The 16,972-nt window shown below is 44.2% G+C and overlaps 1 protein-coding gene across 5 annotated transcripts in view; it reads left to right on the forward strand.

Annotated features, from left to right (window-relative positions):
- The first annotated feature begins 10,964 nt into the window (after positions 1-10,964).
- Positions 10,965-16,972, forward strand: part of STX8 (syntaxin 8) — a 175,618-nt gene continuing 169,610 nt past the window's right edge. For 2 of the 5 annotated variants that reach the window (XM_073310277.2, XM_073310280.2), the window contains exon 1: positions 10,965-11,101. In XM_073310277.2, coding sequence (XP_073166378.1) covers positions 11,085-11,101 — 17 coding nt within the window. In that variant the 5' untranslated portion in view covers positions 10,965-11,084. The remainder of the gene's footprint in view (positions 11,102-16,972) is intronic. The other 3 variants (XR_012154742.2, XM_073310279.2, XM_073310278.2) reach the window with 2 other exon arrangements.

Consider the following 16,972-nt stretch of genomic DNA (forward strand, 5'->3'; position numbering starts at 1 on the left):
ATGAACATTTCAGTCCTTCCTTTATACAGTTGGGGGGAGGGCGGCTTTGATCAGGAGTTTCCAGAAGCAGCTAATTGGTAGACAATGGATCTCTCTCCCCAGATGTAGCTTCAAAAGGCTGGCTTCAGAGGGGAGAATTTGTATTTTCCATTTCACACGTATTGTACCAAACAGTTCTTTGAAGTTCCCAACATTTCCCCCAAGGTTTACATTAGTCACTCTCCTAGAAAAAAGAACAAGAGTACTTGTGGCACCTTAGAGACTAACAAATTTATTTGAGCATAAGCTTTCGTGAGCTACAGCTCACTATACTCAAATAAATTTGTTAGTCTCTAAGGTGCCACAAGTACTCCTTTTCTTTTTGCGGATACAGACTAACACGGCTGCTACTCTGAAACCTCTCCTAGAAAAGTTACCTACAATCCCAGGAGAACACAAACAGCTACATTTTTAATACAATGGATCCAAAGATATTAAACTTTATTCAATAAGGTTTAGCTTAATTCAGTAAAGTTTATTGAGGATACTGCAGGAAATTGCCAGCATGCACCACATGCTTAAGGGAAGGTGCAAGAAGCCCCATAATGGATCATTATCTAATAACCTGCCCATAGGAGAAGCTTCACTTTAAGCACAGTCATTCGGTAGGTAGCTTACATCTATGATTGTGCTTTTCTTATCCCAAATGTTATGTGACTGGATAAATAACACTTCCTTATTCACTCTCTCCACACCAGTCATAATTTTACAGACCTCTGTCATATCCCCCCTTCGTTGTCTCGTTTTCTAAATTGAACAGTCCCGTTTTTTAATCTCTCCTCATACGGAAGCTGTTACATAACCCTAAGCTTTTTTTGTTGCCCTTCTCTGTACCTCCTCTTCAATTTCTAATATATCTCTTTTGAGATGGGGTGACCAGAACTGCCTGCAGTATTCAAGATGTTGACATACCATGGATTTATATAGTGGCACTATGACATATACTGTTTTATGAGCTAGCCCTTTCCTAATGGTTCCTAACATTCTGCTAGCTTTTTTGATTGTGCTGCACCTTGATTGGATGTTTTCAGAGAACTCTCCACAGTGACTGCCAGATCTCTCTCTGGAGTGGTAACGGCTAATTTAGACCCCATTATTTTGTATGTATAGTTGGGATTATGTTTTCATATGTGCATTTATCAACATTGAATTTAATCTGCCATTTTATTGCCCAATCACCCAGTTTTGTGAGATCCTTTTGTAATTCTTAGCAGTCTGCTTTGAGTTCTACAGGCTAATTATGCTTTCTGTAAGAAATTCCTTTAATAAGTTTTATATTTGCTGTCTTCCAATTCCATTCTTCTATTACGAGAGAAATGGTAAACAGAAGTTCCTGCTCTCCTTTCTCCATGCCACTCACTATTTTGTATACCTCTGTCATGTCCCCTTTTATTCACCATCTTTGCAATCCCTCATCCCATTAGAGTCTTTTCAGGCCTTTAATCATTGTTGTCACTCACCCCTGAAACCCCCTGTCACGGAGTCCCTGGGCGATGCTCTGGAACTGCTCCCTGTGAAGCCAGTCAGGACTCTGGGGAAGTCTCCTTTCTGTGAGCAGCCTGTCTTCAGGATACACAGTTCACACAGCTTCCACCTTCCTGGGTCTGACCTCAGAGCATTCAGCATCCTCTGCCCCTCCGTGCGCTTCCCCCAGCGAGTCCGCCCAGGTGGGGTCTTGGGGAAGCCAAAGGGTCCTGCACCCCAACTCTGCAGTCAGACGTGACTCTCAGCCAGCCAGTAAAACAGAGGTTTATTAGACGACAGGAACATGGTCTAAAACAGAGTTTGCAGGTGCGGAGAACAGGACCCCTCAGCTGGGTCCATTTTGGGGGGCAGTGAGCCAGACAACCACGTCTGCACAGTGAATTCCACCTAAGCCCTTTGGATGCATTTCCCCACCAGTGAATATCAAAGTCTGTAGTTAGGGACTTAGAGAATTCAGTTAGTCTTTGGTTTACCTTCCTTGCTGGGAGGTAAGGGTGAAGGATTAAGGGTGAAATTCACCCTTGTACAGGGGTCTGGAGCAAGGCCTGGGCATTCCTTAAAGAGATGGGGGTGAAATTCTGGCCCACTGAAATCAATGGGAGTATTCGTCACTATTTCATGGAGCCAGGATTTCACTGTACATCTTTAGCGGGTGTGAACCCACGGAGGTCCAGGATCTGACCCCATAACCCAAAATAGGGTTGTGCCTCAAACACCCTGAGGAGCATCTCTGAGGATCAATACCGTTCTCTTACTGCAGCTTGTTCTGAAGTCACTACAGTTGCTGCAGATCTGCCATTCTCCTCTCCCTGCAGCCTGCCACATTCGGTATGGGGCCAGAGGTCACCCTAGCTAAGTTTTCCCCTCTCCGGTAGGACTGCAGAGTTTACCTCAGAGTGCACAAGGACATCATTCTTCTGCTCTCACCTCATGAGTTCCACTTGTCACACTGTCTGGAGTGGCTCACAACTGTGAGTGCCTATTTCAGGGCAAAAAGAAAAGGAGTACTTGTGGTACCTTAGAGACTAACCAATTTATTTGAGCATAAGCTTTCGCGAGCATAAGCTTTCATCGGGCGCATCCGATGAAGTGAGCTGTAGCTCATGAAATCTTATGCTCAAATAAATTGGTTAGTCTCTAAGGTGCCACAAGTACTCCTTTTCTTTTTGTGAATACAGACTAACACGGCTGCTAATCTGAAACCTGTCATTATTTCAGGGCAGACTGTCAGAAAAGGGCAGACATCCCAAACTGGTGGTATGTTCTATAATTAGATTTCACCAAGCCGATAATAAAATGTGAACTCCAGGTCTTACCATGGAGTCACAGACAATCCCTTTAGACTCGCCAGTCTATCTTGCCACCCAGACAAACAGAATGTTGTGATAAAAGGTCACTTAAACCCAAAATCACACCACATCAGGTTTCTCCTTGTCCCAAGAGACCAGTCACTCACCCCAAATCAATAGGTACTCCAGATCTTACACCAAAGACAATGCTGGCAGCTAATTCTTTAGTAAACTAATGATAGGTTTATTAGGCTAAGAAAAGAAAACGAGAGTTATTGAGAGGATAAAACAGGTAAAATATATTAACAGGTGAGTCACAGTTTGTAAGTCCAAGTAGTAAAAGCAGTGATGTAATAAACTGCCAGTTTTCCAAAAGTCTCTCAGGACTACCCAGAATAACTCTGGGGATCTCCATCTTCTAGTTCAGTTATTCTGCCCTGTTAGAATCCGAACAGTCCAGAGATGATGGATTATTTCTTGAATCCATATTTATAGCTCCTTTACACAGAGAGCCAGCCAAGAGTGTCTTTATCCATACGGGTTTTTCCTTTGATGGTGTTGAGTGAGGAATGCACTTTGAGTTTCTGATCTCAGGTCATCACCACAATGACCCATTTGCTTTGGAATTAGCGCCTCTTCTGAGAAAGGTTTCAGAGTAACAGCCGTGCATTCCCCAAAGCTTCCTCCAGGTCTGGTGAGTTGTTTTGTTACATGGGTATTTACCATGTAAATGTTTGCTATTACATTATACAAGAACACAAATGAAAACAATGTGAAGAACATCCCATTAGTTTTCATGAAGTTTAAATACCCAATACACTTTTATACATCTAACCACTACTTGAACTACACAAGTGAATTGACCTGAATACACTGTAGTGTGACCTGGTCAGCCAGCGTCAAACGGGCGATGGAGCATTCCTCTGTTTATGGAGGAGAATCACTGTCACAGGGTGCTCCACTCACCACTAGTCGGGCGCTTCCTCCTGGCCGCTCTGGGGATTGTTGCCCCTTCCCACGGCTGTACACCATCACTCCATCTCTGCCGCTGGTCTGTAGTCCCTCTCTCACTCCAAGAACTGCAGCATCCTCTTCATGACTCAATCCTCCGGCCAGGCCATTCAGCGTTCCCTCCTTCCAGCGTATATCAAAGTCTTTCCTTCAGCAGCCCCAGGCAGTTTTCCCATTCACTGCTGCAGGTGCCACTCCCTCAGTGGCTGGTAGGGGAACCCAGACCTGCTCTCTACTCTGGGTGCCAGTCCTGCAGTTCTGGGCTTTCCTCTCCCAACCCTCACTGCTCCTTCTCTAGATTGCTTCCTATCCCTCCTGGCTCTCCCCCGCCGTTCTCTGGGAATAGCAGCTCCAAACCCTCCTCCCAGGGAGTGACGGCTGCCCCTATCTGTTGCCAGCTTCCTGGCTTTATGGGCCTTGCCTCCTCTTGTCCAGCTAAGCCTGCTTGCAATCAATTCCTTGTTCCCTGGCTCATCTTCCAAGTGCAGCCTGTGGAGTTAACAGGCCGACCTGGCCACCTTAATCCCTTCCAGTCCTGTGTGGGGTGGACACCCCCATCACAATCACTTTCATTCAGTGGAGTGAGGTGGGGTCAGGTGCAGAGCACACGGCAGGACCTGACCGCAAAGGCATGAGCACCAAGCAGCAACATTTACTCAGAGAGCAACAGGAGTTGCCGGGAGTTTGTAAATATGATGACAGGAAACATCTCTTTGTCATAACTTGCAGAAATACTGCAATAATAAGCTGGTATTATGAGGACAATAAAGCATTGCTATCAATGTCCCCCAGCAGCTTCTGGAGCATCAATCCATATATAAATATCTGGATATGTTTGCAGCAATCGTACAGGGGGAAAAATGTGCCTAGCAGATCTTGCATGATAAATTCCCCACTTTATTCTTATTTGACTCCAGTGGACTGGAAAGGAATTGGCTCTAAGAGGGCCTGGCAAAACTGCCTCGTTTTACTGTGTAGGCTCACTTGGCTTAGCCTATGTATGTCCCCCTAGTGGGCACCCACATCCAAAATATTTACCATGTCAACATTCAGCTATGTCCTGACTTCCTCATAGTCCAGCCCTGCCAGTGCCCTCCATATCCGGTCAAAACACCTATGCATTTCAAATCTAGAGGAGCACACCTTGGGGAGCATGGTTATTGGAGAATATGTGGCCTTATGGGAGGGGAAATACTGTCACGGGGTATGCTGTGGGGGCAGAGAGAGCAGTGTCAGCCTGGTCTGCAATTCACAAATGGAGCACCAGCTAAGGACCTGCAGAAGAGAAGCTGGGGGGATTTGGGAAGGGAATGGGGGGACTGGCGGGGTTGTGTGTGTGTGTGTGTGTGAGAGAGAGAGAGCGAGAAAGAGTAGTGTGTTTGTGTGTGTGGGTGTGAGAGAGAGAGAGAGAGAGAGAGACAGACAGACAGAGTATGACTGGAGGGGCATGGTTGGGTGAGGGGACTGTCAGCTGGCAAAGTCAGAAGATTTGCCAGCTCACGGAGCTGTCGCTGAATAGGTGTTGCCCTTCTGCAAATACTGTTTGTGGTACATTGTTTAGAGGCCCTACAGGCCTGGATGCCAAAATATTATATTAATGGAGATTATTATCATAAGATCAGGAGGTCAAACAAGTAAACATTAACTTGTTGCCTGTGTGATAGGATCAAGGTGAGACAGGCTGGCTGAAGCCAAGAAGCCCACTACAACACCCTGAGGAAGACACAATTCCTGCCTCCAAGGAGCTTCAGGAGATAGGGGTCTTCTGTAAACTGACAGATATACAATGTAGATTCATCATGGTAGGAGTGACTGTGAGCTGGGGCTGAGCACAACAAGGATTTTTCCCCACCAGCTCTAACGGTGCTCCTTTACAAGGCATGTGCATTTTAAAGAGAAACAAGACCATCTAAAGCTGCGATCCATCATGACCAAGCTGGTAACCTCTGGTCGTCCTTGTGCTCACATGGCCTGCTGGGGTGTGCAGAGGTATATGGAGAAAACTGGTCAACTGTAAATGATCTGAGCCAGCATTATTTAGTTAATAGTAACAATAATAATAAATAACCTTTCCTATCACACCTCTCATCTCAAAGGATGCCACGCCATTTTATAAACATAACCTGTATCTAGAGATGAGGTAGTAATACGGTCATGAGGTAGTGATAAGTTTAGTGTCACTGAATGCAGCCACCTCTGGGGTGGACATGGCAGCTGTTTGACAGAAAAGAGTAATGTCACACAAACAATTAAGGACCACGGTCTGCACATGGATGCTTACTCTCATGCAGAGTCGTCTTAACTGGTAAAATCTATTTCACTGACTCTGACCAAGCCACTGTAATGAATAGGGGATTTCAGTAGTTCTTTCGATTGATGTAACTGTTTATATGGGGAATACAGCTTGATTCTTTCAAGTATAAAAGCCTATTTCACAGCTCTGTAAATGCTGGATTCAGAACTTCCTCAAAGAGCTTGGAACATTCATACTCTCCCACTCAGAGCAGTAAGTCGGTCAGACACTAGATGTTATCAACTCACTGAAGGACACAGCCTGAAAAATTACATAAATATGGAACAATTGCTCATTTATTTGCCTCTATCTGTTTCTTTGCTTCTTCCTATATTTGCCCCTTTATAACGGAACAAAAGAAGGTTTCTCTATATTATCATAATAGCATTCAGAAGCCCTAAACAGCATCAGGGCTCCCCATGCTATATTGCTGTACAGATAGCTGAGAAGAGACAGTCTCTTCCCCCAAGCGCTTACAATCTAATGTAAAGTAGTTTTTGAAGATTACATAGGAGCATATAAATTTAAAAGCAACAATTAAATGGATACATTTGTTCCACAAACCCTAGGGCCAAGAGACAGGTGAAAGGTGGCCTTTTACACAAAAAGATCAGTAAGTTTTGTTAGGAGTATTTCCATTAAATTAAAAAATAATGAAGTTGAAACAGCTTTATTAAAGAAATAAACATGCCAAAGCAATGTTTGCAACACAAACACTGCCGCTTCGTGCACGTACACTGTGCAAAGCCACCCACTCCCATCTGTGGCTGGCCAGAAGGCTGTGCCATTTCAGATTTTGGTGGGTGGGAGGGCAACTTTAACCAGGATTCCTGGGGCTACTTAGGCACTTGAAAACTCTAGTTTTTTGGCAGATAACTTAGCAATTAGCTGACAGGAGCCCTGTATCTAATTCCTTTATAAAAGAAAGAAAATTAAATAAATATTAGACCCACTCAGCTCTAAGAACATGTTCTGACATCTTGTGGCAAGTCACTTAAGGGACACTGGTTAGGTTTAAAATCTTAATTTATATTCTTACTTTATTACTAACTCTGTGGAGAGAGAGACCCTGTTGGGACTCCTGGGTTCTATCCCAGCTCTGGGAAGAGAGTGGGGTCTAGTGGGAAACAGCAGAGAGCAGATACATCTGGGTTCTATATAAGAACATCAGAATGGCCATACTGGATAAGACCAATGGTCCACCTAGCCCAGCATCCTGTCTTCCAACAGTGGCCAATGTCAGGTGCCCCAGGGGGAATGAACAGAACAGGTCATCATCAAGTTGCCCTGTTGCCCACTCCCAGCTTCTGGCAAACAAAGGCAAGGGAGATGCAGAACATGGTATTGGATCCCTGCCCATCCTGGCTAATAGCCATTGCTGGACCTATCCTCCATGAACTTATCTAGTTCTTATTGGAAACCTGTTACAGTTTTGGCCTTCACAACATCCCCTGGCAAAGAGTTCCACATGTTGACTGTGAAGAAATACTTTTTTTGGTTTGTTTTAAATCTGCAGCCTATTAATTTCCTCTGGTGACCCCTAGTTCTTGTGTTATGTGAAGGAGTAAATAACGTTTCCTTATTCCATTTTTCTACACCATTCATGATTTTATAGACCTCTCTCATATCCCCCCTTAGTCATCTCTTTTCCAAGCTGTAAAGTCCCTGTCTTTTTAATCTCGCCTCATACAGAAAGTATTCTGTACCCCTAATAATTTCTGTTGCCCTTCTCTGTACCTTTTCCAAATCCAATGTATCTTTTTTGAGATGGGGTAACCAAATCTGCATGCACTATTCAATATGTTGGTGTACCGTGTATTTATATAGAGGCAATACAATATTTTTCTCTTATTATCTATCTCTTTCCTAATGATTCCCAACATTCTGTTGCTTTTTAAATTGCCACTGCACATTGAGCAGGTGTTTTCAGAGAACTCTCCACAATGACTCCAGGATCTCTTTTTTATGGGTTCAACTAATTTAGACCCCATCATTTTGTGTGTACAGTTGGGATTATATTTTGCCAAGTGCATTACTTTGCATTTATCAACATTGAATTGGTTCTACCCTCGTGTTGCCAGTTTTGTGAGATCCCTTTGTAACTCTTCGCAGTCTGCTTTGGACTTAACAGTCTTGAGTAATTTTGCATCATCTGCAAATTTTACCACCTCACTGCGTACCCCTTTTTCCAGATCATTTATGAATATGTTGAATAAGACTGGGCCCAGTACAGACCCGGGGGGAGGGGGGGGGGACGGACACCACTATTTACCTCTCTCCAGTCTCACCTTTTATTCCTACCCTTTGTTTCCTATCTTTTAACTGAAGTGCCTGGCAGTGCTTTCAGGATCATCAATTTACTTTAATGATAAGCCTTTTGTTATCTTAATCACCCTGCCTCTGTTTATAAACAGGTTTCAGAGTAACAGCCGTGTTAGTCTGTATTCTTCGCAAAAAGAAAGGAGTACTGGTGGCACCTTAGAGACTAAATTGGTTAGTCTCTAAGGTGCCACAAGTACTCCTTTTCTTTTTGTTTATAAACAAACTCCCTGCCACAAAGGCTGTGCTGCTCCCAGCTTCCAAACTCATCACATATCACAGTCAAGCTGTTGAGGTTAAGAGTTCAGTCTGGCGCTAGGGTGAATAGACCCTCCCATGAAACTCGGGGGAGGGGTGACCCTAGAGCCATTCCCTGCCCCCCCTACTAAATGGTGCCCCTAGCCCCAGCCTGTTTGACTCAGGCATCTGTACTTCGATTATGTCTAGGCTTGATTGTTGCAGATCTCTGTATTTAGGAATGGAGCCCTATGCCCTGGCGAAACTCCAGCCCGTTCAGAATGCAAGTGGCCCACCTGCTTGCCATTGCATGTTAATGGCATGCATCTCCCTGCTTTGCTGCTGTCTATGCTGATTCTTCACTCAGCACAGAGTCCACTTGAAGGTCTCTGTCCTAATATGTGAAGCCCTCCTGTTATGGGCCCTGGCTACCTGACAGACCAATTCCCGCTCTGCAGCTCCAGGACTGCCAGTCCCAAGCCTTCAAATACCATGAGTCAGGCCGCCAAAACTATTGAGATGGTTTAAAAAAATATGAGATTAAAAGAAAGGAATCTTTTTATTTGCCTTCTGGTTTTTGAGCCCTTGGGGGGGGGGGTGTCACCTTTTCAAGCTTTTCTCCACTAACCTTGTGGCATCTGGGGCTAAATGCAAACCTCACTTCTTCAGCCAAGCTTTCCTCCCTCTCATGCTTTTATATTTTAGTCCCCTCCTGCTCTTAAAAACTAATTTAATCCTGCTTCTTGCCAGCAGGGAAGGAAGAAATATTGTCATCAGTTTTTACTCTTGGTAGATACTCTGCTATTGGAGCAATGGGTACCAATATGAGAAAGAACGAAAGAACGACACTTCAAGAGAACCAGCCAGTGAAAAGGGCTAAAATCAAATGTGAAATTAACTAGTCTAGTTTCACTGTCCCAAACTGTTCTCATTTAACCTGAGGGCTGTTAGCTCAATCACTTCATCTAACTCCCATGCTACAGGATCACATGAAAAATGAAATGATCTCTAAGTGCTTGTGTAACCCACAAACCTACAGGGTGTGGAGTTCTGTCCAATGTAGTGGCACTGAGACCACTTAGAGAGAAAGATAAAATGAGTTTGCTTAACAGCCAGGTGGTTTTTAGCTCATGTACTAAGCTCCAGAGGTCCCAAGTTAGATCCTGTCCACCACCGACCAAGTGTTACACTTGTCGATGATAAACACTTGTCAGTGTTACACTTGTGTATGATAAACACCCATTTTTTCATGGTCTGTGTGTACATAAATCTCCTCACTGTATTTTCCACAGTATGCATCCTATGAAGTGAGCTGTAGCTCACGAAAGCTTATGCTCAAATAAATTGGTTAGTCTCTAAGGTGCCAGAAGTCCTCCTTTTCTTTTTGCGAATACAGACTAACACGGCTGCTACTCTGAAACTTGTCGATAGTAGGAACTTTTTGCTAAATTTTTCCACTCCCAGTTCAGCTCCAGAGATTGTGGCAATGGTGGGACAGAGAGTGTAGACAAAGACAAGTGCATTTTCAAAGCTTTGTGTTGTGCAGACCAACTCTGAACGGGGCCAGATGACACAGTGCCCAGTAGGGTCATCCAGCATAGCCCTTTCAACATTGCTACAATCAAGGGAGCTGACTGAGTGAAGCAACAAAGAAAAAGCCTAGGATACAGGCAGCCTATAAGGGATTGTTAAACTGTATTGCACTATTTGGCCAGTAGATGGCGCGGTGTGTAAAATACCTGATTTAAAGGAACCTTTATACCTGGCAGAGCCTGAGGGGATCTGGGACACAAGACTGTGACAGCCTAGCAGCAGGCCGGAGGCCAGCTGCCTCTCTGTGTTTCATGCCAGTGAAGAAGGAAAGTAGGCTGCAGGTGCCAGCTGGTAAGCCGCGCCCCCTCGGCACCTGGTGTCTGTAGGGGAGTAAAAAGAACAGGAGGACTTGTGGCACCTTGGAGACTAACCAATTAATTTGAGCGTGAGCTTTCCTGAGCTGCAGCCCACTTCATCGGGTGCATGCCGTGGGAGTACACAAGCGACACGGTTTAACCGGCACCAGGTAGCTGGAGGCAGAAATGTACAGAAGAGGCACCTGTGTGGGTGCGACGAGGTGGTACGCCTGACGCTGCCCCTTGCCTGTGTGACCTGGCCCCCGCCCCGCGACCCAGTGAAGCCCCCCGCGCCGGGGGTTGTGCGACCAGCCTCCCACCCCTGGCTGCCTGAGGGGCAGGGCTTGTCTGATGCCGCCTCCTCTCGGGCAGGACCCGGATGTAGATCGCCTGCCTCTCCGTCCCGTTCTGAGTCCCTGCGCGCGCCGTAGTCAGCTGACCTAGCCCGGAAGCGCCCGGAGCCCGGCTCCGGACTCAGCAGCCCCGGCCGGCGGAAGAGCGGGGGCGGGCCGCGGCGCAGCGATGGCTCCGGACCCCTGGTGAGCGGGTGGGGGGCCGCGCCCCCTCCCCCCGAGCCTTTGGTGTGCGACACCTGCGCCCCCCCTCCGGCGAAGCAAGGCCAGGTCCCCAGCTCTGGGGAGAGACCCCCGGGGGGACAGCCCCCCATCCGCCCCCCCCACCCCGACGGGCTCTGCGGGGCCTTACGGGGCAGGCCCGGATTTCCTGGGGGGACCCCTCTCCTCCCATCCCCCTTCCTAGGCTTGGTGTCCGTGACACTGGTCTTGCCCCCGGGCTGCCGGAGCTAGCGCCCAGGCCGCGCTGCCGGCAGGGTCAGGGCGGGTTTTTTTGGAGGGGGCTGTATTATTGCAGGGGCCCGGTCCCAGAGCAGGACCCCCTGCGCTAGGTGCTGTACAAACCCAGAACAAATGCGCCCCACCGCCCAAAGAGCTGCCTATCCAAGTCGGGGCTGTTTGGTTAGTGCAGGCGTTCGCCATGGGAAGTGAACGGCTAGTCAGAATTAGGGTCACAGTGAACATTATACCTTTCCCCTTAGTCACATGGTGGGCCAGATTTTCAAAAGAACTCATCCTGTTGGAGGTAGGTTGGGGGCTGAGCTCTTTTGAAAACCGGGCCCATAATGCTCTTAAGGAAAATTGAAACTATTGGCCCTCCTAACAACCTCTCCCAAGCATTTAGGTCCATGGTGACGTTTACTTAATAGACTTGGATCCTGACTGATGCTTCTGTTCATAAACAAAAGCGTAGTGTAAAATACTGAAACAAATATACGGTCTTAGCATTGTTCAGTTGACTTGGTTGGATGGGTATCGTGTATATTTCTGTGGGTGATGAAAGGATAACAGCAGATATAAAAAAGTTTGTTATAAATATATGTAATAGAACTTTGGAAGATTAAGTACAAATATCAGTTCATAATTCCTATATAGCAGTTTCCTCTTTAAGCAACTTTACAAAAAAATAAAACCACTAAATACCTTGGTGCTGGGTGATAGGTAGGTAGCTATTATTCCCATTTTACTTTATTATAGGTAAAGCTCACAGCATTTCACTTTGCCTTACTTGCTTATTAGACTATCAGATAATGGTCTCTCTATATATGTGATTTCTATTTAAGTTGCTCTCTTTAGGAATCATAGTAGCAGCCGTGTTAGTCTGTATTTGCAAAAGTGAGCTGTAGCTCACGAAAGCTTATGCTCAGATAAATTGGTTAGTCTCTAAGGTGCCACAAGTACTCCTTTTCTTTTCTCTTTAGGAACTCTGTTTAGTTAAAATGTATGTACCTCGGTAGTCTTGGTTAATGAAGAATTAAGGGAGGATACTGTAATTAAAGCAAATCTACATAGGTTTATGGAAAATAGATCTTGTCAAACTAACTTGATACCTTTTTGAATGAGGTTTCAGGTTTGATCGATAAAGGTAATAGAGTTCTGTAAGGTATTTGACTAGGAATGGATTAAAAATTGGCTAACTGATAGGTCTCAAAATGTAACCGTAAATGGGGAATAATCAGCAAGTGGATCTGTTTCCAAAGGGGTCCCTCAGGGATCGGTTCTTGGCCCTACTCTAGTTAACATCTTTATCAATGACCGGGAAGAAAACATAAAGTCATCACTTATAAAGTTTGCAGATGGCACTGAAATCGTATGAGTGGTAAATAATGAAGAGGACAGGTCACTGATTCAGGACCACTTGAATCCCTTGGTAAACTGGGTGCAGGCAAAGAGTATATGTTTTAATACAGCTAAATGTATACACTAAGGAACAAAGAATGCGGGCTATACTTAGAGGATAGGGACTCAATCCTGGGAAGCAGGGACTCTGAAAAAGATTTGGGAATAGTCATGGTAATAAGCTGAACATGAGCTCCCAATGTGGCACTGTAGCCAAATAGAGCTAATGGAATCCTGGGATGTATGAACAAGGGAATCTCAAGTAGGAGTAGAGAAGTTACCTTCCCTCTATATTTGGCACTGGTGCAACCACTGCTGGAGTACTGTGTCCTGTTCTGTGGCTAACAATTTAGGAAGGATGTTGATAAATGGGAGAGGGTTCAGAAAAGAGCCATGAGAATGATTAAAGGATTAGAAAACATGCCTTATAGTGATAGACGCAAGGAGCTCAGTCTAGTTAGGTTAACAAAGAGAAGGTGTGGCTTGATTGCAGTCTGTAAATATCTATGTGAGGAACAAATACTTAATGGGCTCTTCAATCTAGCAGAGATAAGTCTAACATGATCCATTGGCTGCAATTAGAAGCTAGACATTTTTAAATGAGGTTTACATTTTTGACAGTGAGTGTAATTAATCATTTGAACAATTTACCAAGGGTTGTGGTGTATTCTCTGTCACTGAGCATTTTTAAATCAAGACAGGATGTTTTTCTAAAATATATGCTGTAGGAATTATTTTGGGGAAATTCTATGACCAGTGTAACAAAGAATCTTTCATGATTACAGCCTTGGAATCTGTGAATCCGTTAATGAAAATTGAGTATTAAATATTTAATAGTGTGTGCTTCTTATAATTGTGCAGTAGGTACATGGCCATAACTTAGTTTACTTTTGCTTTTTTGGCACCCAAATTGCATCTATTTAGTCTCGTCTATTGGATTAGTCTTAAACTATTGATCAGTTACTTTTATAAACTTAGTATATTTAGATCAGCATGCAAATATATTGGTATTTTATTATTGAACTTCTAGATATAACGGTACTGTGATGGGGTTCCTGGGGTGCAACCTGATCTCATCAACCTGGGGTATCCCTCTTATGCTGTGGTGCTGTTGTTAAGCCACATCAAACCTCTGGCAGGTACTGCATTTACACAGACCTCCATAGGCAGGGACACGTCCAGCTGAGTTACTTGAATGCTTTGCCAGCCGCTCATGAACCAATAACAGAGAGGCTCCAGCAAATTCCCCCCAGCTCTCTAGCCTTGCACCTCGAACTGTACCGTCTTGCTCTGGTCATAAGCCTGACCAGTGTAAGTTCATTACTGAGTCCACCCATCCATCAATGTAGAGAGGACACACACTAGCATTTGTAAACTGAGCTGAGATTTCCCAAGCACTTCAACCAAAACACGCTATTTTAGGTAAAATATAAAACAGATTTATTAAGTACAGAAAGATAGATTTTAAGTGAATATAAGTAACTAGCGTAAAGATCAAAGTTGGTTACTTAAGTTATAAAAATAAATTAAGTCTGAGTTCTGCAAACGAAACAGGATTTGAATCAAGCAGTGTCACACCCTGACAGATGGTACAAGCAGATTACAGATCCTCAGATCCTGGGATTCTTTTTCCAGTCTGGGACCATCCTCCCCTGTTCAAAGTCTTTGTCCTCCAGATGCCTGTTGAGGTGGGGGTGAGATGGGAAGAGAGGTCCAGTGGTGATGTCACTTCTCCTCTTTTATAGTTTCTTCCAGCTTGCTGGAAAGATCTGTGCTTGTCACACGAGGGTTCGCCCCCATTGGTCAAGCAGTCTCCATTGTCTATGTGTTCTGTCTGAGAAGTCTTCTGGGATGGCCTCTGGGAAAGTTGGATTCCCTTTAATGGACCATCAGCAGGTCTTGCTACTCCTTTGTTGTACCTAGAAGGCTGGTTGTGGGTGTTCCTAACCTCACAAAATATTTCAGTAACACACTCGTAGCAAAACGTCATAACTTCCCATACAATGATGGCACATACAATCCAACAGGATATTAATGTTCAACAGATCAAGACTTTTAAAATGCTTCAGAAGGCATACTTTGTACAAAACATATAATTATATGACAATGGGGAATATGGGGATTCCACGGTGCCACTCTCAGGTACAGAGTGTCACAGGTGCATCTGAGTGGGTTTTTTTTTTTCAAATAAAAGGATTTAAATTGAAACACTTAAAAGATTTACATGATGGAAAAATATAGTTGTCGATATATTATTCAAACAATTCCTTCAGCTTATAGCTCCTTATGCACAAAAAGAATCCTGTAAAGTTCTGCACTGCAGAATTTTTATGGCAAAATATTTATTTTATTCTGTTTCTCTTTGTTTCCTGGGGAATCTAGGCAGTTGTACAGTAGAGGGTGTCAACAACTTAGGCAGTAGGATATTGAGAGTGATGGACTCATCCTTTCCTCTTTTTATGTTTAAAATGAATGATAATGCTGGTCACTTATAGCAACTTTAGCCATAGATTTCAAAACACATTACAAAAGAGAAAACATCACTATCCCCAGTTTATAGATGGGGAAACTGAGGCACAGAGTGTAAGTATACTGGCCAGTAGAAGACAATGAGTAAATGGCAGGGCTCAGGGTAGTCCAATGTCCTATTCACTAGAGCCAATTTCTGGCCTTCGTTGTACCACAAAACGTACTAAAGTCAGTGTGGCTGCCAGGGGCGATGGAGGACTGAATTTTGCTTACTTTACTTTTAAGGTACTTCTGTTTTCTAGCAGCAAAGAGATTTGGTGGAGTGGAAGGATGGTCTTGAGGCTAAAGCACAGGACTGAGTCTAGTGTTTTCAGTTTTGCCATGGATTTAAGGTGATTTTGGGCATATTCCTTCAACTCTGTGCTTCTTTATTTCATAGGTTCATAGAATTCAGGGCAGAAGGGACCATTAGATCGTCTAGTCACACCACGTGGGGTATGGTAGGCCATTAAAAGTTACCTAGCTACCACTGTGTTGAGCCCAATAATTTGCATCCTTATCTGTACAATAAGACAAGGGATACTTCACAGGTGGGAACAGGGGAGGTTTTGAGCTAAATTTATGAATGTTTTCATAGTACTCGGAGCTCCTTGAATGAAAAGTGCAATACATGTGCCAAGTTTTAATATTAGTGATGGGCAAGAAAGAAATGCCATAAATCAGGAATTAGACTTTTGAAGTAAATTAGCTAATTACAGAGTTGCTCTGGGTACTTTCCAGTCATGATTAACCTTTTGAGGCGGGGCCTTCCCTCTTTACTTCTTTGTCAAGTTACGGCATGGAGCCCCCTGTGACGTTGCAGTCCATATGCTTTATAAAAATATGTTTATAAGTGTGAATATGATGTAACTGGAATATGCTTTATGCAAAAAGTCTCTTGTAAGGTATCATTACAAAGCTTATAATCTACTGAGTGTGTTCATAGATTCATACAAATAGGATCATTCTTGTATCTGAAACTAGGAATATGAAGTATGACTCTGAGGTCCTATTGTAATCATGCGAAGTGTGGGCCATTAATGGTAGTTTAGAATCTTGATGGCTCCCAGTGATTAGGACAATTGACTGTAAATGGCTTTGTTTACCTGCAAGCCTCCACTGTATTCATGTGGGCCATCCCTGGAAGAATGGAGGGGGTCTCCAAGGACATGTGAACATGTCACCTGATACTGGAATCCATCTTAAAGCTGGTGCTTTTCCATTTAGAAGGAGGGGTGGGAGCCCAGAGAGAGAGACAGAGGATTCCCGCCTTTGCCAAAGTTATAAAAGGGGGTGGAGCAGGACAAAGGGGGTCCCAGTCATGAGAGAGCCCCTGTTTTTCACCTAAGATGCCTGCTGGAACTAGGAACTGTACTGGGGAAAGGATTGAGCCCAGATTAGGAAGGAGTCTAGTCTGTGAAAGAAGATTATTGGTAACTTACTTTGTTCTGTCTGTTATTACTTGGAACCACTTAAATCCTACTTTTTATACTTAATAAAATCACTTTTGTTTATTGATAAACCCAGAGTAAGTGATTAATACCTGGGGGAGCAAACAGCTGTGCATATCTCTCTATCAGTGTTATAGAGGGTGGACAATTTGAGTTTACCCTGTATATGCTTTATACAGAGTAAAACGGATTTATTTGGGGTTTGGATCCCATTGGGAAGTGGGTGTCTGGGTGCTGAAGATAGGTGACTTGCTGAGCA

This window comes from Lepidochelys kempii, chromosome 14, assembly GCF_965140285.1.
Source record: "Lepidochelys kempii isolate rLepKem1 chromosome 14, rLepKem1.hap1, whole genome shotgun sequence".
Taxonomy (NCBI): Eukaryota; Metazoa; Chordata; order Testudines; family Cheloniidae; genus Lepidochelys; species Lepidochelys kempii.